The sequence below is a fragment of the Chelonoidis abingdonii genome, chromosome 26 (assembly GCF_003597395.2).
Source record: "Chelonoidis abingdonii isolate Lonesome George chromosome 26, CheloAbing_2.0, whole genome shotgun sequence".
Classification (NCBI taxonomy): Eukaryota; Metazoa; Chordata; order Testudines; family Testudinidae; genus Chelonoidis; species Chelonoidis abingdonii.
The window spans coordinates 12,637,595-12,658,410 of NC_133794.1; the positions used below are offsets into that span (position 1 = coordinate 12,637,595).

The 20,816-nt window shown below is 56.5% G+C and overlaps 1 protein-coding gene across 1 annotated transcript; it reads left to right on the plus strand.

Annotated features, from left to right (window-relative positions):
* Positions 1-4,505: 4,505 nt before the first annotated feature.
* Positions 4,506-11,287, plus strand: KRT18 (keratin 18). The gene is made up of 7 exons (XM_032786809.2): positions 4,506-4,997; positions 7,790-7,872; positions 8,510-8,666; positions 8,842-9,006; positions 9,292-9,417; positions 10,058-10,281; positions 11,013-11,287. The coding sequence occupies exons 1-7, from the start codon at positions 4,590-4,592 to the stop codon at positions 11,140-11,142; spliced, it is 1,293 nt and encodes a 430-aa protein (XP_032642700.1). The 5' UTR covers positions 4,506-4,589; the 3' UTR covers positions 11,143-11,287.
* Positions 11,288-20,816: the final 9,529 nt, after the last annotated feature.

Sequence of the window (20,816 nt, forward strand, 5' to 3'; positions counted from 1 at the left end):
TTAGCTGGCTCCTGGATGATTGCCTTTAATTCCAAGCACTCCTGAGTGCAAAGGCCTGGTGCGGAAGAGAGGGGCTGGACTCCATTCTGCTATGACCTGGCCCGGGAAATTCTGGGCAACTCGGTGTCCGGGGATACTGACAAACTGGAGGGGGCTCAAAGAGACACAGCAAAGGAAAACTGTTAAGAGAGGATTCAGGTCAAAGATCAAGAGCTAAATCTGTATAGTTTAGCTAAGTGACTGGCACCTAGGAGATAGGAGTGCAGGCTGCAAATATGTGAGGAGTGTAAACACAGGCTGGGCGTGGGATTAGCGAAGTATCCAAGCCTGTTCCATACCTAACGAGTCTTTATTTTTCTATTTCCCATGACTAGACACTGCCGCAAACTGCACAGCCCCAATAGTTAGGGTGACCAGATAGCAACTGTGAAAAAACGGCACAGGGAGTGGAGGGTAATAGGCGCCTATATAAGAAAAAGCCCCCAAAAAACCGGACTGTCCCTTTAAAAATGGGACATCCGGTTACCCTACCTATAGTCCAGTGGTTCTGAACCTTTCCAGACTTCTGTCCCCCTTTCAGGAGTCTGATTTGTCTTGTGAGCCCCAAAGTTTCACCGCACTTAAAAGCGACTTCTTACAAAAATCAGACATAAAACCACAAAAGCGTCCCAGCGCACAAATGGCATCCTTGCTCCTTTTTACCATCTCATTAGAAAAGAAAACGACTGGAATGGAAATCTTGGGTTTACATTTCAGGGTATAGCATAGAGAGCAATACAAACGAGTCTCTGTAATCATAGTTTGTACTGACTTGGCTAGTGCTTTTTGTGTCGCCTGTTGTAAAACTAGGCAAATATCTAGATGCGTTGATGCACCCCCTGGAAGACCTCTGCGTACCCGCAGGGGTACCCTGGTTGAGAACCATGGGGGGGGAGGGGCACTGGGTTTCGGTTCATCCCATCTATGGGGGCAAAAACTCAGTGACAATCAGAAGTGAGCCTGGGTTGAAATTTCCAAATCCCAGCCCTCCGCAAACGGAGCTGGGGGTGGGCTGGCAAGGCTTGGTTCTGCCTACGGCGGGTATTTCTGTGGGCCACAGGCAAGCTAGATCTTAGAATCATAGAATCTCAGGGTTGGAAGGGACCACAGGAGGTTTGGAGAGTCGGGGGACCGGCCTGTGCTGGAGGAAGATGTGAAAGGAGAGGAGATGTAAAGCTGCAGAGAGAGAGAAAGAGAGAGACAGAGTGTGTGTGTAGGAGGACGTGAAAGGAGAGGAGCTGTAAAGCTGCACAGTGAGTGAGTGTGCGTGTGTGTGTTGCTGCCCACACCTCACCCTTGCCCTGATAAGCCAGGAATGTGGCAGCGCTGTGAAGGATAAAAGTTCCCCCTCTGCTATTAGTTGACGATTTTTACTGCGTGACTTAGGCTGGCTGGATCAAAACTGTTGTGTGTGCACAAGTCTCTCGCACCAGGCTACAGCTCTCAGGGTCGGGCCCGATTGCCCCTTGCTCCACTGCGCTGGCCTGGTGTGGCAACAGCTACACTCTTTGAATCCACAACCTGAATCGCTGGCAGGCTCCACTCAGTTACCAGCTCTGCAAGGGCAGTGGAGTCTAGCGGTTGAGGGGGGGTTGGACTTCTGGGTTCTAGCCATGGCTCTGGCAGGGAGTGGGGTCTAGTAGCGGGGCAGGGTGGCTGGGAGTCAGGATTCCTGGGTTCTATCTGCAGCTCAGGGGTGGGATGGGGTCTAGTGGTTCCAGCAGGGTGGAAATGGTGGTCAAATTCCTGAATTCTATCCTCAGCTCTGGGACAGGAGTGGTGTTTAGTGGCTAGAGCAAATTGCAGCTGGGAGTCAGGACTCCTGGGTTCTATTCCCAGCTAGGAGGGTCTTTGGATCTTAATATCCAACTCACTGCTCTTCCTGCATGGACATAAGAGCAAAGGCTTTGTCCAGAGTCCTTGGCCAGCATTTCTCGTAGCCTGCTGTTTCCCTTGTCTGTGTGAGCTCATTGCTCCACCCCAGAGGAGGGGAGCACTTCCTGAATATACACATAAGCAAATCCTGGTTTGAGTTAAATCCATGTCAATCTGGAGTCTCTCCACTGACATCCCAGAACAGAATTTAACCCTCTCTCATGAGAAACAAGCAGAGCGGGGCTTTGCAGTACTGGCTCCATGCAGAAATATTAATAGGCTTGCTCAGCTTTCATTCTGTCTGTAGCATGCTGGGATTAGCAAGCAAGGAGATCCAGGACAGCACACTTGAAGCAGCATGCACAAAGCACTGGCTAGCATGCATTGCAGACAGAAGTATGCCTGCACACTGGGATAATGAGTATACAAAATCCAGGGGAGTGTGTATAAAACTCAGGGCTTGCATGCCCAAAAATCTGGGTTTGCATGCACAGAAATTGGGGTTTGGAGGTTTTGAAAACAGGACTTGCATGCATGAAGAACCATGTGAAGCATGAATGAAGGACTGGATTAGCAAGCATAGAGAACCATGTTTGCATGCCACGTTAGCATGCAGAAAGAACCACATTTGCATGCTGAGTGAGCATACAGAGAGAACCACATTTGCATGCTGGATTAGCATGCAGAGAGGACCATGTTCTGTAGAACTGATAAATGAAATTGTTTTTAATTGTCCACTTTATTAATGTAACTTCTGTTCACCATTCACTACACTTGCCTACATTGTAACTTCTGTTCAATGTTTGCCATCCACTACACATGCCTACATTGTAACTTCTGTTCACTGTTTGGCATTCATTGCTGTAACTTCTGTTCACTGTTTGCCATATTGTAATTCAAACCCCATTTTAAAACGCTCACTCCATTTCGTAAAAGCTTCCTCCAACCTTCATTTTTGCAAACCCTGCTGTAATCTTATTAGTTTAGTTTACATGTGTGACTGAGGTAAGTATGAATGATGGAATCAACCTCCAGCCCCACCCTGTCCTGATGAAATAAAGTTCAAACATCACCGGCTGAAGATGCAGACAAGAGCCCTAACAAAGTAAGAAGAGTCCACCCTAAAAAGAAAAGGTGCAATAGAAGGAAGATCAAAGCCAGGTCTCAGGCTGAAAGTCAGGCCTGCAATTGACGGGTGATCAATCACCAAACCCAGAGGCAGCCTGACACAGCAAGACCTATAGACTTGATTCAAATTAAACTCTACAAAAAGGCTGGGTGAGATGGGAGACTTTGGAGGGTAACATTCTGCTGCCAATATGGAAGGGCATCGGTGCATGCCCAACAGAGACCCAGCTGGTCCTTGTGCCCGGCTTTCCTGGCCAGTCAGCCGCCACAAGCTACGAACCCAAGCTGCAAAATCAAGCCACGAACTCAAGCTATGTCCAGGACTGGTAACTATGCAGCAGCTGCAGAACATCTGATGGGGGGTGTGTGTGTGTGTAAGGATTAAGATATTAGTTATTGGTCATAAATCAAATTGTTATCATAATAAATGTGGCATCTTTGTCTTGCCCCCTGAAAAGATCCTGTGTAGTTTTGTCTGTACAACAGTTTGCATGCTGAGTTAGCATGCAGAGAGAACCACATTTGCACGCTGGATTAGCATGCAGAGAGGACCATGTTTGCATGCTGAGTTTGCATGCAAGGAGAACCATATTTGCATGCTGGATTAGCATGCAGAGAGGACTATGTTTGCATGCCGAGTTAGCATGGAGAGAGAACCACATTTGCAAATGGGGTTAGCATGCAGAGAAGACTATGTTTGCACTCCGGGTTAGCAAGCAGAGATTCAGCTAAGCGAACATGGAGATTGATGCTGGTTAGGGAGTGATTGCAGTCTGCTCTCTGCTGATGCACCCTATCTACTTTGCCCCCTCATATCACCCTATGCCCCACTCTGCTGGGGGTTGATATGACCCCTGTCTCTGCATCTTCAGAATCTGGTGCAATGGGAGTCCGCTTAGCACCAGCGGATCAGCCCCCCTCACCCTCCTGGAGGGTGCTGGGAAAACCCAGCAGGCTGGGGTGTCAGCATTGTGGCAGCTAGTAGGAGGGGGCAAGCACTGAATGCACTGATTGCAAAAGGCAAGCGAGGTTACCAAATGGCTCTGAAACCCCCACTGGGAACTACAAGGGCAGGCTTCTTGAGCCACAGACTCACAGGCCCAAATCTCTTGTTCGACCCCCTGGCCTGACGACAGGCTCCGGCCCAGAGAGAGCCGGGACAGAAAGGCCTCAGCTCCCCCACGGCTGGACAGATCCCTCTGCTAACTCTGCCCAGAACCCCCCTGTCCAGCTTCCTCAGCCAGGCACAGCTCGGGAACAGGCGTGGGTGGCTCCGGGTGGTATCCGGTTCCATGAGGCTGGGCCCCTGGCGACGGTTCAGGTGAGCCGGCTGTGCAAACAAAGGCCAGGACCAGGCTTCAGCCTAGCCCCACCTTCCTGGAGCAGAGGGAAGCTGGTAGAGGTGGGGGTGGCTAAGCCCTACCCGGCCCCTCCTCTGTTCCTGGCTATAAATCCCAGTCTGCATCCTGTCCAGCCCTGCACAGGCTGAGACCTCACTACTGCTGCAATTGCTTCTCTCTGTCCGTTCCCCACCTGCTGCTAGCACCATGAGTTACTCTAGATCCACCAGCTACTCCAGCAGCGTGAGAGGCCCGAACGTCATGGGCAGGAGGTACGCCCCAAACATCAGTGCTGCCAGCGTCTACGCCGGGGCAGGGGGCTCTGGCTCGAGGATCTCTGTGGCCAGGACCAGCAGCCTGGGCTCCAGCTTCCCAGGCAGCAGCGCCGGAGGCAGTTACAGCATCGCCCTGTTGGGCTCCGGGGTGGTGCAGAACGAGAAGGAAACCATGCAGGATCTGAACGATCGCCTGGCCTCATACCTGGACAAGGTGCGCAGCCTGGAAGCCGACAACCACAGGCTGGAGACCCAGATCCGGGAGTTCATGGACAAGAAGGGTCCCAGTTCCCGAGACTGGAGCCGCTACTTCGACATCATCGAGGATCTGAGGAAGCAGGTGAGGTGCTCCCTGCTCCGCCTCCCCCGCCCAGCCTTGGCCACCTGGATCATGCTCAGATCTGCAGCCCCCAACCCCACTGTATCAGGGCGGAGGTGGCACATGCAGGATCCACACACACACTCTAGCACCACCTCTGCCTGGGACCAAGCAGGAACCCAATGGGACAGGGGAAGATCATGCACCTGTTGGCATCCCCATATCTGGGATCAGCCCTCTGTGCCCCCTCTCCCCCGAGGAGCAGGGGGTAGCATGGCTTTGCTACCCTTCCAGGGGACCATGCAGCAAAGGGAAGCCTAGCAACAAGGCTCCCCCCCGCTTTGGGGAGTGTTGTAAGGTTACTGACTTGCACCCATATCCCAAGCACAGCCCCGTGCGTTCACCCACCTGGGCTCCCCCCCAAGCCCCCAGGAGGTCCCTCTGCAGTCAGCTCGCTGTGGTGCTGCGTCTGGGCATGCCGGGTCCGGTTGGGCTGGAGGCCGAGGGGCCCAACCCAGCCCCCTGTGCGGGGTCGGCCTGTATCCCCAGGTGGGAAGCTGGTAAACTCAGCCAGCTTGAGGGCAGGCACTTTGCTGCAGCCTGGGGCTCCAATGCACCCTGCCACGGAGGAGTTACTCATTCACCTCCCCTGCACAGAGGCCTGACCTTCAGCACAGCTCAGAGGAGCTGTAATCAAGGAGCAGGAGCAGGGTGTGGCAGGGCAGAATCCCAGCTTTTCCCTGCTCCTCCAGCTACAGCCTGTCGGGGCAGCAGGGGTTTAATTCCCACCCACTCTGCAGGGGGGCTCGGCCTCTCCTTCAAAGCAGATGATTATTCCAGTAGCAGCCCTGTTGTGCCAGGCGCTGCACACATACCAGGGGAAGGCAGCCCCTGCCCTGACATGAGCTCCCCTTCTAAATAGGGAGAAGGGAAACTGAGGCATGGAGCAGCAAAGTGACTAGCCCAAGGTCAGTGGTAGAGTGAGGGCCCAAACCCAGGTCTCACGAGTCCCGGTTCAGCGCTCTAACCACTAGGCCCTGCTGCCACCGTTAGGGCTAGTTTAGTCTCCTTAATGTTTGTTGCATGCCAGTTTCCTAATCCAGCCCCCCAGGGCCATCTCAGGGGCACTTGCTTGTTTGCACCAAAACTCCCTTCCCATGCAGAGTGGGACGGGTCAGGGTAAAACGGGTGCGGTGAGATGTAGCTGGGGTAGGTGGAGGACAAGACGGATGTTTGTTCCCTCTCTTGGTTGAGTCACCGGTGGCAAACAGAACAAAGAGAAACGGTTTGGAAAGGCACGGCGGGAACAGGTGTGCAGGGCGACAGGAGACAGCCCCATCTGGAAGGGCGGGGGCGCAGGTGCAGGGGGCAGAGAGATGGAAAGCACCAACCCCTGCCTGAAAACCCCGCCAGGCAACGCCCCTGGCTCCCCTGGGGGAAAGGAAGAGAATTTATACCTGAGGGCATGACCGCCCTGCGATCCACAGCAAATCTCTCTTCCCCCAGAGCTGGGAAGAGAACCCAGAAGTCCTGATGCCTCTGCTCTAACCACTAGACACCACTCCCCACTAAGAGCTGGGAAGAGAACCCAGGAGTCCTGGCTCCCAGCCTGTCCTACTTTAGCCCCCTCGACAAGTCCCACGCCCCTTCCCAAGCCTGCAAACAGAACCCAGGAGTCCTGACTCCCAGCCCCGCCCTGCTCTAACCATTAGACTCAACTTCCCATACCATGTCTTTCCCTACTGGAAGTTCAAAGAGAAAGGCCTGGTCTACCCACACAGTGTCATTGTGCTGGCTAGCGGTGTGAGGTCGTGGCCCAGTGGAACCCCACCAGTACAACCCCTGGGGTGGAGGCTGGTAGAAAGGTGCCCTAGGGGGGAGGCAGCGTGGCTGAGTGGGCAGTGCACTGAAAAACGTGGGCTCGATTCCTGACTCTCCCACTGGCTGGTTGGGCAACCTTGGGCAAGTCACATCACCACCCCGTGCCTCGGTTTTCCCGTCTCTGAGACTGGGATCTCACAGATTTTCGAAGCACCGGTGCTGGGTTTTCAGCAAGAGCATAGCACTTGAGGTGCTAATGTCTCACCGGTTAACTGGCTGTTAATTTAGGGGAGTAACCGGAGCTGAGCTCACGGGGAAACCCAGCCACCAAGGCCTGTTTTTCTGAGGGGCTGAGCAAACATGGGGGCTTCCATCGGCGCTGTGGGTTGCTCTCAAATCAGTCTCCAATTGGACACGCCAAAAGTGGGGTACCCCAAATTGTAGGGCACGTTGGGCCTAACTGCTGCCCAAGGTCACCCAGCAATGGGACTGGGAGCCAGGACGCCTGGGTCCTTCAGGGGAGCCTACCAGTAAATAAAACCCAGGCCTCCTGGCTCTCCTGTGCTCAGCCCCCGTTAGTCTCATTTTTAGGGCTCAGATCTCAGGGTGACAGGCACCCACGAATAGACCGGGCAGTGTCTCTTTAAGCACCTTCCTCTCCCGTTGCTGTGGGAACCGCACCTGCCTTGCACCTGTGCTGAGCTAGGCAAACAATGCGGCGCATTGGCAGGAGCCCAGCGGATTCAGGTTACAGGTTCCTGGCAGAGGCTGGCACAGGAGAGCGAGCGCCAGATCAGAGGCTGGGTGCGGCACCCTCTGGCTGTTGTGGGGCATCGCCAGGGCAGGTGGGACCCTGCTGCCATCCTGGGGGCATGCACACCCCGCTGGGAGAGCTCAGAACTCAGCCCCTTGTCGGGCCCCCCATACCCAGCCAGCCGCAGCGCTGCTTTCTGCACCTACTGACCCCCACCATGCATCTTCCCCCTGCCCAGATCTCAGACAGCGCAGTGGACAACGCCCGCATCGTCCTGCAGATTGACAACGCCCGCCTGGCCGCCGATGACTTCCGGGTCAAGTGAGCGTCCTGCCGAGCAGACACGCAGTCACTGTCCTCTCGCCCTGACCTCCTTTGCCCTGGCCGGGGTGGAGATCCCCTGGTGGGATTGGACTGGTGGGAGGGGCATGGCCCAGAGGGGAAGCGCACCCCTCCCCAAGGTATGTGGGAGGGGTGCAGCAGCTCTGCTGTGCTGTCTGCACCCCGGATGTTGAGGGAGAGGTCTGGCACTCAGAGTGCTCCCCCCCCAAACACACAGACTCATGGTGCAGGAGTCTCAACCCCCAAACATACACCTCCACCCTACTCACACACAGGGTGGGCTGTGCCCCTCAGATGCACCCCCACGCATAGGGGAGGGGCTCTGCTCCACAAATGCATTCCCCACCGCCACACATAGGGGCTCTTCCCCTCCCAAATGCACTCCCACAAATGGGGAGGGGCTTTGCCCCCCAAAGGCACCCCCTGCAGCACTCCATACATGGGGGAGGGGCTTTGCCCCCCAAAGGCACCCCCTGCAGCGCTCCATACATGGGGGAGGGGCTTTGCCCCCCCCAAATGCCCTCTCACCCCCACAGACAGCAGAGGGGCTCCAGCCCCTCCTGCAGAGCTGGAGCTCCGTCCCCAAGCAGTGAACCCCTCCCCATCCCCGGCGCAGGTTCGAGTCGGAGCTGGCCATCCGCCAGTCAGTGGAGAGCGACATCAACGGGCTACGGAAGGTCCTCGACGATACCAACATGAGCCGGCTGCAGCTGGAGGGGGAGATCGAATCCCTCAAGGAGGAGCTGATCCATATGAAGAAGAACCATGAGGCTGTAAGCGGGGGGGGAGGGGGCTGTACCCACATGGGGCAGGACCATCCTGCATGGCTCAGCTCTGGGCTCACCATTGCGGAGTGGGAGGCAGCCCCCAGAAGGGCCCAGGATGGGGTGGGGAGAGTCCCTTCTCCCAAAGGGCGAACGTCTCACCGGTGCGGGTGTGTCCCTGCAGGAGGTGGACAGCCTGCAGGCCCAGATCACCAACTCGGGGCTGACGGTGGAAGTGGACGCTGCTCAGCCTCAGGACCTGGGCAAGGTCATGGCGGAGATCCGGGCTCAGTACGACCTCCTGGCGCAGAAGAACATGGCGGACCTGGACCAGCAATGGAACCAGATGGTGAGCCGGGGAGGTGGGGTGGGGCACTGCCACGGGCTGTCCCGGGAGGGTCCCCCACTTCCTGCCACCCTCAAGAACCAGACCACTTAAGGGGCACCCCCCTGCCCCTCAGTGTGGCTGCACATTCAGGACGAGTTCACGTCCCCAAGCCCAGAATCGGGGGTGGTTCTGATCCGGGGCTCTGGTTTGGAGGTTTGGCCCAGGCTAGCTCTAGCTGTCAAGGAGGAGACTCCCCAACCCCCAAGTAACTGACCTGCCCCATCCCCACTCCCTGTCCCTCTCCAGATCACCCAGAGCACCGTGGAGATCACCCAGAACACAAAGGAGATCGAGGTGGCCCGCAGCAGCATCTCCGAGCTGCGCCGCACCTGCCAGACGCTGGAGATCGAGCTGGAGTCCCTGCGCAACCTGGTATGCTCCCTCTCCCGTGCCAGAGCCGGGGTCCCCCTGCCCTCCCTCCCCGCCTCCCGTGCTAGAGCCAGGGTCCCCCTACTCCCTCCCCGCCTCCTGTGCCAGAACCAGGTCTCTCTGCTCCCCTTCCCGTGCCAGAGCCGGGGTCCCCCTGCTCCACCCCCACCGCCAAGGCCGGGATCCCCCCGCTTCTCCACCACCACTGCAACTGGGCTCCTCCCTCACTCCCCTGTCCCCCAGCACTGCTTTCCCCTCCCCAGCACCAGAGCGGGTTCTCCCTGTCCCACTCCCCCTGCAATACCATAGCTGGGCTCTCAAGCATTATGTCCACAGTCTCCTGCACCCCGTTGAGCCTCTCCCCATCCGTGCGCAGGGAGGAGGCTTTCTCCCTGTCTTCCCCCAGAGCTCTCATCCAGCCCCGGTGCTCAGGCTGGCAACTCAGCATTCCGGGGATACCCTCCGTGGGCTGCGAGGGAGCTAACGTTGGCCCGTCACCCTCAGCCAGGCCACATCCTGGTTTCACCTTGTCCAATGCTGCCCCCCAAAGGGCAGGAGCTAATGCCTGTGGGGCATGGCATCCTCCCCAGAGGTGTGACTGGTGCCCACAGAGGCATGGCACTGACTTCTCCTCCCCTTGCAGAAAGCCAGCCTGGAAGCAAACCTGCAGGACGTGGAGCAGCGCTACGCCATGCAGATGGAGCATCTGAATGGGCAGCTCCTGCGGGCCGAGGCGGAGCTGGCTCAGGTACGCAACGACATCCAGCGCCAGTCTGAGGACTATCAGGCCCTGCTGAACATCAAGGACAAGCTGGAGGCAGAAATCGCTACCTACAGGCGGCTGTTGGAGGGCGGAGAGGAGTTCAAGTGAGTGTCTCAGGCCGGAGTGTCGGCTCCTCCCACAGCCCTGCTGCTGTCCAGGCACCCTGTCACGCTTCCCATTGGTGGGAGTGGTGGGATAAGGAGGATTTAACCCTGGGGCCCCTAGACTTCGTCATTTGTTCCACTAAGGAAACCCAGCTCCAGGATAACTCCTCTTGCCCCTCACTCCCTGTTATAGCAATTCCCAACTGGGTTAGCTGAGGGTCCGGAAAGCTGTTGTGATTTGACCCAGGCCACAGAGAAGGTCAGCAATGCACCCAATATTCCCCCACACTCCCAGTGTCTTGCCCCAGATGCTGGGCCACGGGGCCCCTGAGGCTACCCCAGGGATGGGTAAGGGGCAGTCAGGCCCAGATCCCCACCAGGAATGGGCTCTGCCCCTCTTAGGGGCAGTGCGGGACCAACCACACGTCTGGGGCTGTCTCCCAGGGGAGCCTCATCGCTAGAACCCCACGTTCCTGGGATTCGTGGCTCTGGCAGGGAGCCAGTGGTGGGGAAAATGGGTGCCCATTGAGTGGGGGCAGGGAGGGGCTAATGCTTACCGGGGCATAATGCCACTCCGGGCTACTAATCCCGTGTGGGCTGCTCCCTGATTACCTCCCTCCCAAGAGGTGTGCAGCCCAGCCTCCAGGTCCTCATCCCTGGTTGCATGCAGTGGACCGGGGACTCTGGGATGGCCCCTTGAAAATTCACGCTCCCTCTCTCCCCCTCTGCAGCCTGAGCGACGCCCTGGTGGACACCCGCAGCATCACGCAGACCACCCACAAAGTCGTCACCACAACCAGGAAGACGGTGGACGGCAAAGTGGTGTCGGACACCAGCGAGTTCCAAGAGTTCAAGCGCTGAGATGATGCACCTCGTGGTCCCTGCTCCCTTCCCTTAGCATCTGGCATTGCGGTGCCCTGAGAGGGCCGCGTGCAACCGGCTTTGCCTCCCACTGCCTGCTTGCTTGGTCAGCAGAGCTCAATAAAAAACACAATTGGCCTCAGAACGGGCTGCTTCTCTTGGGCATCTGGTGGCCTTTGGGGGAGGGGCAGGGGATCCTCGCTGAACCCTGAGTTCCCTTCTAATGAGGTTGTAAAGTGGCCCCCTGCCCAAGGTGCTCGGAGCTCTTCTCATGCTGCTGCACGGCACCCTGGTCATGTAGGGACATAGCCCTATATCTCCATTATACAGATGGGAAAACCGAGGCATGCAGTGGATAAAACGACTTGCCCAAAGTCACAGAGCCAGTCACTGGCAGAGATGTCCAGTCCCTGGTCTAACCACCCCTCGCCAACTTTCCCAGGAGTCCTGAATCCCAACCACGCCCCATCCCCAGTCATCCCCATCAGACTGCACTCCCCACCCAGGAGTCCTGATTCCCAGCACTCTCTCCCAGAGCCACGGGTAGAACCCAGGAGTCCTGACTCCCACTCCACCCCTCCTCCCCTAACCATTAGACTGCACTCCCCAGGAGTCCTGATTCCCAGCCCCACCCCTCTCTAACCATTAGACCACATTCCTTCCCAGAGCCAGAGCCAGAATCCAGAAGTTCTGACTCCCACTCTCCCCCCCTGCCCCCAATCACTAGCCTGCACTCTCTTCCTATGGTCAGGAAAAGAACCCAGGAGTCCTGATTCCCAGCAAACCCCCCCACCGGCCTTCGCCCACTTTAACCATTAGACCGCACTCCCTCCCATGGTCAGGAATAGAACCTAGGGGTCTGATCCCCAATCTCCTGCTTTAACTAGCCTCCCCAATTCTAAGCACTCACGCTTCCATTTCCCTCCTTCGGGGTTCCCGTCCTGCCCCTCGATAACACAGACCCCGGTTGTGTCTCAGAGAGGCCCATTGCCACTGGCACTCAGTCCGAGTGGGGCTCACGGATTTCACACTTCTTCCGCTAGTCCCGGGGCCACCCCACGACGCTTTATTCCATGGCGGAGGGCTGCCCAAGTCCAGTTCCCTAATGGCACTAAACTCAACAACCCCACTCTCCAGGCCTGTTGCAACTGGAATGAACAAGTCGGGGTCACAGGCATCCTGCACATCACCCTTAGCACCGGACTGGGGGGTGGAGCGGTTCTGCCCAAGGCTGGGCTGGCTAGTTAGCGGCACCAGTTGCCTTCCATAAGGCAGAGCACTGGTCGTATATGCCATGCACCGAGCCCCTTCTGCTGGCAGCTGGCCCCTGACAGTCTGGCCTTGTCATGCCAGGAATCAAGGTTTTTTTAGGGCTTTCCCCTGACTTGTCTCCAACTATCAGCCCTTTCCCCAAAAGGGGGTTAAATCGGTCGCACCCATTTGGCTCCTTAGATCCATGGTGGCATGGCCACAGGTGAGACCCTGGGTTGCAGGGCCCCTGGGTGCTATGGGGCGCAGTGGCAGAATGAAGGACCCCCAGGCAGGCTGGCGAATGGGCGCCAGCCGTGGAAGGAATCCCAAAATGTACCACTTGGGGATGGAGAGAGGGTGCGGTGTTCCAAGCTCCGCCCACAACATGAGCTCCACCCAGGCCTACTGCCAAGTGAGACCCTGCTCAGATGATGACGCAGGTGTTCAGTCCTGGCCTCTCCCAGCAGGGGGTGCCGTAGGGAGCAGGGCAGGAGCGCTGGCCATGGGGGGAGCTCCCAGCTACTCCAGCCCCAGCCTCTCCCAGTGTAAAGCAGGCACAAGTGTCAATTACTCCCTTTCCCGCTCCAAATGAGCAGAGCTGGGCAAACCCCAGCCTTGGGAGCAGGCAGGAGCAGCTGATTACTGAGGATGGTTCAGAGGGAAGGGAATTTGGCAGGTGCTGCTCCGCTCCCTTCTGCCGGGGCCAAGCAACCTCGCTGCTCTCAGCCATGTCCGTGTAAACACCAAGCAACCCCGCTGATTTCAGTGCCGTTCCTCCTGCTTTGCCCCGCTAGGGGTAACCCCTGGGAGCTGGCGCTCCAGGTAACCTTGGGGTAATAACCCTTTCAGCAGCTCCGACCCTTGTGGGTTGGGGTCCTGGCTTCCCACTTGCAGGGAGAGGAGCAGGGTTTGCATCCAAACCAGATCAGCTGATTAGAGCAACCAGTACCCCACAGCCTTAAACGCCCACTGATTTCAATGGGAGTCAAGCACCTCAGTACCTCTGAGGATCTGGGCCTTTCTCCTCTAGGTGTGTGCTTCAAACTGCATGCTTTGGAGTAGCAGGTGTGGCTGTGTGTGGGTGTGGGTGTGTATTTGTGTGTGTTCAGCCTCAGGGGGTGTGTGTGTGTGTGTCTACATGGGTGGGTGTGCGGGCTAAGGGGTGTATGTGTGTGTGTATGTGTGTGCACACAGGCTCAGCTGTGCATTTCGTGTGTGTTCAGCCTCAGGGTGTGTACGTGTGTGTGTGCACATGGGTGGGTGTCCGGGCTAAGGGGTGTGTGAAAGCTAAGGGGTGTATGTGTATATTTGTGTGTGCACACAGGCTCAACTGTGCATTTCATGTGTGTGTTCAGCCTCAGGGTGTATGTGTGTGTGCGTACATGGGTGGGTGTGCAGGCTAAGGAGTGTGCGAGCTAAGGGGGGGTGTATTTGTGGGGCGCACAGGCTCAGCTGTGCATTTCATGTGTGTGTTCAGTCTCGGGGTGTGTGTGTGTGTGTACATGGGTGAGTGTGCAGGCTAGGGGGTGTGTGAAAGCTAAGGGGGGGTGTATTTGTGGGGCGCACAGGCTCAGCTCTGCATTTCATGTGTGTGTTCAGCCTCAGGGGTGTGGCCATCGGTGAGCGTGGGGATGTGCACACGCAGGTTTTTGTCATCGCTTCTTGGGCCATGAAATCAACGTTCACCGGCGTTTACCAATCAAAATCAAATCCTTCCAAGCCATTGTAGGTAGGCGTATTTCTGGGGCCTTCTGGTGCTACAATGGAGGGAGGGAGGGGTAGGTCAGTACTAGACAAGTAGACATGGGGGGCATGGGAGGCTGCAGACTCACAGGTATGTGGGGACAGGGGTACAACTGTTTTGTATTATTTCTCTCCACTACCCTTGCAGTCTCTTGTGCTGGCGGTCATCACACGCCGTGCCCAGAGCTGCCCCATCCCAGCCAGATGCCCCATCTTCATGCCAGCTGGACCTCGCCCCTTCCCTTAGCCCTTGATCACCCTCTTTCGCTGTGGCTCAGCAGGAGTGGCCAAGCTGTCTGCTGGAGCTGAGATAACTCACTGGCCCTGAGATAGCAGCTGGAATAGCTCTGGCTGGGCACAGCTGATAGGTGGGTACAACACCCTTGAAGACAAATATTTGTTTCAGGGGAGAGACGGCCTTTTCCTGTGGGAACTTGTGCTAGGAAGGGGCCCTGTGGACTGGTGATCAGGTGCCAACCAGGGAATTCTCACTGATACCATCCCCCTGTGCTTGGGAACCAAGCTGTTTGCAGTGAGGAGACCTGGGCTTCCCCTCCCGCTAGGCACGGCAGGGCCAAGTTTCATGCCAGTTGGTGCTTCAAAGCCCCAGCTTCTGGAGTCCCAAGGTGCAGCGACATTGGAAACATGACTCTCGCAGGCTCAAAAAACAGATGGCCAAGAAAAAGATCCCAGGATGATTTTTTTAACGGCATGACTGTTGAGCCAATTGTGATTTTGGGAGGGGAGGGGGGACCTGGCTCATGATTTGTGATGCCGTGGAATTGGCCATGTAGCATGAAACCCCTCTGGATGGGAGGCAGCATCTAGAGGTCAGAGCACAGGGTTGGGCACCAGGGTTCTAGTCCTGGCCCTGGGCGTGGAGCAGTCAGGGCTCAGTCTAGGGGCACCTGCCCAGGGGAGAATTCCCTATTTAGCCAAGGAATGGATGGCAAAGGCAGGAAGCTCTGATAGGTCCTTCCCCCTGTGCGGGGTTCAGACCCTGGATCCCCGGCCTAGATGAGTCAGTTATCCAGAATTCCCTGCCGTGCCCACGGCTGCCTGAGTCATTTTCAAGGACACTTACTGCCGCTCTGGCATGACTCACCGACAGAGACCCCACTCCAAAATGGGGCACTTTGTTCCCCCTTTCTGTCAGGACAGAGTGAGGGGGGCTTCCTGCCCTGTTCAGGGTGCCTAGCTGCAGCAGGACGTGCAAAGCCCCCTGCAGACTCTCCCCAAACGCAGAATCAGTGACTGTACAAGGAGAGGCACAGCACTGTGAACCCAGAGACCATGCAACCAGCTTGGCAGAGCAGAGCTCAGGAGCCCGAGTGAGTGTGTGTTTGTGTGTGTGACCGTACAAGGGTGAGTCACTGCTGAGATAACCTTGATCAGTAACTCCGTTGCCTTGGGGAAAACACACAAACAAAAGCCCCTTGTGTTGCCACCTTATCTCCAGACACTAAACCCTTTGATGTAGTTAGCCTGGGCCGCTTGGAATGAGGGTCAGACACGCCTCACAGAAATAACAGGAAGGCAAGCTGAGAAATGCATTCAGCCCGGCCTGGGAGCCCTGCGCATCCTCCTCTTGGCTAGTCTAGTGCAAACAGTGCCTTGCAGGGCCCCCCAGTGTTGGGAGCTTCCCCACAGCAGTGCCCAGTTCAGTTCTCATGGCATTGCCCAGAAAGTGAAAATTGGCACAAGCTCCCAGCCCAGAGGTTCTCCTGCTAGCATTCAGGAGAATAACCTGCAGTTAAACTTTAAACAGCTTCCTCTCTCATATCAGCAGCTCATTGAGACTCTGAGGGCATTTGCGTGGTGGCAGAGGCTGTCATGGCCCCTCTGTGCGTACCCCCCACTGCCGTGTTAATGACACCTCAGCCAGCAAACCCTTAAGAGACTGAACTGGGGCCCAGCGGGTGGGAACAAGGCTCACGGATAGATTGAAACTTCCAGGGTGCAGAGGACCAACAAACTTCAGCCTTAGGTAGCAGGGCCAAAGGCTATTCCCTAGATATCCTAGGGGTCTCAAGGCATCCAGAACTAGAGGCCACTTTGGAAAATGTGGTTGCACATAGATAGATAGATAGATAGATAGACAGATAGATGTTACTGGGTATTTATCTATCTGTTCAGGTTCCTGTACTGATTTAGCTTTGTTTGGGGTCTGCTGTGCCCATGGCATGACTATGTATTGACCGGGAGGGTTGTCTCTAGTGTCACTGGATTCCAGGGGAACCCTTTGCCCCCTTGCCAGGCCGGTCTGTAATCCAGGAGGCGGGCAGTGCCCCAGCACAGCAGGGCGGGCAGTGTGTTCTTGCTGGAGGGGTGAGCCTTTGCTGCGTGGCCGGAGTGGCAACATCCGGGGAGTGGAGGGACGGGACGTCCCCTGCAGGCCCGTGTCTGGGCAGACAGGAGTGGGGCTGCCGGGCATTCTGGGGATTGTCGGAGCAGGCCCCAGCCCCTCTCTAAGGCTGGAAAGTCCCACTCTTAATGAGCATGAGACCAACACAATGCCAGGCTCTGGGAGCAATTACAGGAAGCAGCTCTAATCTCTCCTCTTGATGGCCTCCCACTGCTGCTCATTTCACCCAGCCACCCTGCATGCTGATAACGGCCTCTGGGCAGGGTAGGGCTCCTAACGACCTTGCCTGTCTGCAGGAAAATCCCCTGGGACTATCATCCTGCTGAGCCTAAAATGATAACCTACAGCAGGGGGAGATCCTGCCTAAGGGGGCTGGGGGTGCATCAGTGTAAGCCTTTTGCCCCAATGGAGGACGAGATACTGCTTTGCACCAGGACAGCTCTCCCCACTGTGAATTGCACCGGGAGGGCCCTGTTGTGCACCGGTGTCCTGTCTCTGCACCAGTGTAGTTTTTGCAGCGGTGCTGTTGCAAATTTCTCTAGTCTAGACCAACCCCAGGGAAAGATGAGGAACCTGGGAGGAGATTAACGCAGAGCTAGGCACTCACAGCTCCTCCATGCCTTTGATCACTGCACCCCCAGGAGCTTACTCCTTCCCCCTACAGCCTGGCCACACAACGCACACCCGTCCTCCTCTCTCTTTCAGAATCTCTCCCGCTTGGACACCTCCATGTGTGGTCCAGCCACACTGAGAGCCACCCTGGGGTAGTCTGGCCCCCCATAGTCCTTCACCAGGATCCCAAGCCCAGTGTGGACACACCAGTGTGGTAGGGATCAAACAAGCCATGTCCACAAGAAGGTTGTTATGAGCTGGAGTCCTTCCTCTGCTCCCCTCCCTCCCTCCTTGCTTGGCACTGCGGGAAGCCTGGGGCTTTCCAGGCCTTGGCTGGGAACGCTCCACATTGCTGGCTGCCTGGGTGTGCTGCTCCAATCTGGCAGAGAAAATGGGGGCCTTCCACCAGCCCCGGGGATGCAGCTGTGCCACAGAATTGCCCCTCCCCTCTTCGTTGTCTTTCCACTGCCGCTGTCACGCACTAAGGAGAATCCACAGTGCACCTGGCACAAGTGGACTGGCAAAGGCTCCAAATCCTCCATTTATCCCCACACCACCAGCAGCAGGGCAAGTGTCTGTCCACACCTTTCCCCGGACCTCCCTATCCCCTCCACACCGACTGATGACTGCAGAAGGATCACCCGACCCCAAGCCATGATGTTCCCATGAAGGAGCTGGGTTCTAGCCTCCCACAGGCCTCCCTAGCCAGCGCCTGCATGTTGTCCTCATAGGGAAGCGCCTGGATATTTTGATTCCCCTGGAATTTCAGGGCTGGGCTGGGTCAGCTGGTTTTGGCCCTTTCCCCTCATTGTTTCAGCAGCTCCCGTTCAGCCAAACAGGAATGTCTACCCAGCTGCCAGGAACAAGAGGACTCCCCACAGGTGTGAGTCTACACGTGTTTTTATGCAAACATCTCTGCTGGCCCTCTGGGGTCCCTGGGCTCCAGCCCTGGCAGCCCCTGGAGAGGCAGGGTTCAAGTTAAGCTCTCCCCGCTGCATGGCTCCGTGTTGTGCACTGATCAAGCAGAGGCAGCGGCTGGAGCATAGAGGGAGTGCCAGGGCCAGAGCTAGCGTCCCAACAAAGCTAGCTTTGTAGAGAAACAAATAATACGCCAGCGTTAGGTTTCGCTTCTCTGCATCCAACCCAAGAAGCGTCTCCAGCTCCTGCAGCAAACACTCGGGGCTCTGTCTCACCTCCTCTGGGGTCTGTCCCAGGGCAGAGGATGGTAAAACCAGTGTGCACAGGCCAGCGTGCAATAACAACCCTACCATAACAAACCGGCACGTGCAGCCAAGCGCTCATAAACCCATATGTACTGCCCAGTCCTCACAGGCAACCCTACAATAATGAACCAGTCTGCACAGCCCAGAACATAGGCATGACTATATAAAAACAAATCAGTGCATGCTCACGTTTCCCTTGTGGAGCTGCAGGCAGGATTTCAGTTCGTCACACGAGCTTTGCACTGACAGGGGAGGATCTTAAAGGAGAATTTGGTCCTGGAAGAATCCAGCCAGCTAACCCCTTTCATCCACAGTCAGCGTGAAATGGACAAGAGGGGATGGGGCGTTAGGAAACTGACCAAGAGTGGCTCATTGCTTCCTTTAGGGTCAGGCAAGGCATGCTCTGCCCCACGGTCTGCTGACATCCGTGTCAGGCACTCTAGGGACAAGCCCAGCACTCGATCTGTTCACACTCCGATTCACACGCTGGACTCTGCTTTGGCATGAATCCATGTCCACATGAGAGTCGGGATCACCCAGCATCCCTGGAAAACATGGTGCCGTGCAAAGGGGACGGTGCCGCTCAACTCACGCTTCAGGGGGCAGACTCAGCACCCGGGCAGGGGCAGAGGGGATGCATCTTGCCTTCCTCCTATCCAGGGGCTGTGGAGGTTGGTACAGCCCCCAGCTCAGGCTGGTGCAACCCTGAGCACCACTGTGACAATGGCCCCTTGTGGGTGCTCAGAATTGCTGGGGCACACATCTACCCCAGCCCAGACTCCTCTGGGTCCCTTCCCACCAGGGCCGCTGCAGAAGCAGTCCGCAGCTCTATCCATCAGCTCTGGGCATGGTGTAGGGGTTCTCTGTGCCACTCGCCAAGGGAGCATTATACCCACCCTAAGGCCCCTTTTTGCAGCCACAGCACCAGGCTGAATCTGGCCACAGGTCCTGGGTGCATTAAAGTCCATGGGAGTTTCTTACATCCTACAAAGTGGGACCATAGGCCCCTGGCTGGCAGAGGGCGGAGTCCATGCAGGTATTTGGGGAGAGATTCGTAGCCCAGTCCATGCTGGCTCTGTAGCTGTGGATGTTAGAAATACCCGGTCCAGTCTGAGTGAATGGAGAGATCAGGGGGTGAGTCACCCGGGAGCAGGAGCCAGCAGCACTGAAAACTCAGTTCAGGCTTTGTGATATGTCTCTGCACCAGGCCTGCATTTCACTGGAGTGAGTGGGTGGGTGGGGAGGTAGCCCACGAGCCTTTTCCTGTTCCTGAGGTTGCAGTGCCATCATGTGGCCGTTCTGTTTTACTCCTTGAGAACACCCAATATTTTTGTTGGCAGTGTTGGGGCAGCCATGGTGGCCCCGGGCTCTGAGTGCCAAGGTGGGCGAGGCCATGTCATTATTTGGAGCAGCTTCTGTTGGGGAAAGAGAGAAGAGGAGCTCTGTGGAGCTCGGAAGCGTGTCTCTTTCCCAACAGAAGTCGGTCCAATAAAAGATATGAGCTTACCCACCTTGTCTCTCCCCCCTCCATTCATAAAACAGGGTTTATAGCCATCCCCCCCGTTTATTTGCCATCTGGCTGAGCTCTGCTTTGATTGGTCACAGCCCATCAGTAACCCTCCAGTAACAATCCAGTGTGGGGAGCCTTAGGGGGGCAGCTATGATAACAAACCAGCATGTGCAAACGAGCCCTCTTGAGCAACCCTGCAAACGCAAAGGTGTTTGCACAGACACTCCAGCACTCAGGAGCAACCCTACGTTAACAAACCAGTGTGTTTAACCCAGCACTCAGGAGCAACCCCACAATACGAGCCTGCATAGCCCCCCACTCACGAGTGCCCCTTCAATAATAAACCAGTCTGCGGAGCCCAGCACTGAGATGCAACTCTACAATAACCAATCAGTATGCATAGCCCCTCACTTAGGAATGACCCTACAATAACAAACCAGTGTCCATGACCCCTCGCTCAAGTGACCCTACAGGAACAAGCTGGTGTGCACCAGTCTGCAGCTCACATGTTGGAAACCCTGCCGGTGCCCTCCCAGACCCCTCTGGCAGAGTAGAAGCCACATGAATAATGTTAAGGACCATTTCACACCAGCCAGGGAAACTGTGTTAAGACCCTTCTAGCAAGAACCAGCTCACTAGCAAAGGGCTAATGCATAAGCCAGCCCCACCAGCTAATGAAGGCAGGGACTTGCTAGGCCACTGTAAAGGCACCAGCTAAGTCTCCGGGTAAGCGATGGAGCTGGTGAGTCCACAGCAGCTTCACGCGCTTGCAGCAGTAAAGGAAGGAGCCATTAGCCCATCCTGCAGGTCCATGGATTTTCTTGGCTCTGCACTAAAGGGTTTGGATCTGCCCTGTGGTTCTCCCTTCCATGCCCTTGCCTCATCTCACGTGCAGAAAGGGAGAGTGTCCCAGATTCTCCCAGAATGCACTGAGACAAACCGAGTCAGGCAGCGTGACCAGAGCTTATTG

Coding starts and splice junctions, on each gene's coding strand:
- KRT18 (XM_032786809.2), top strand. CDS start 4,590: ATGAGTTACTCTAGATCCACCAGCTACTCCAGCAGCGTGAGAGGCCCG. Junction 4,998..7,789: donor TCGAGGATCTGAGGAAGCAG/GTGAGGTGCTCC, acceptor CCCCCTGCCCAG/ATCTCAGACAGCGCAGTGGA. Junction 9,418..10,057: donor TGGAGTCCCTGCGCAACCTG/GTATGCTCCCTC, acceptor CTCCCCTTGCAG/AAAGCCAGCCTGGAAGCAAA.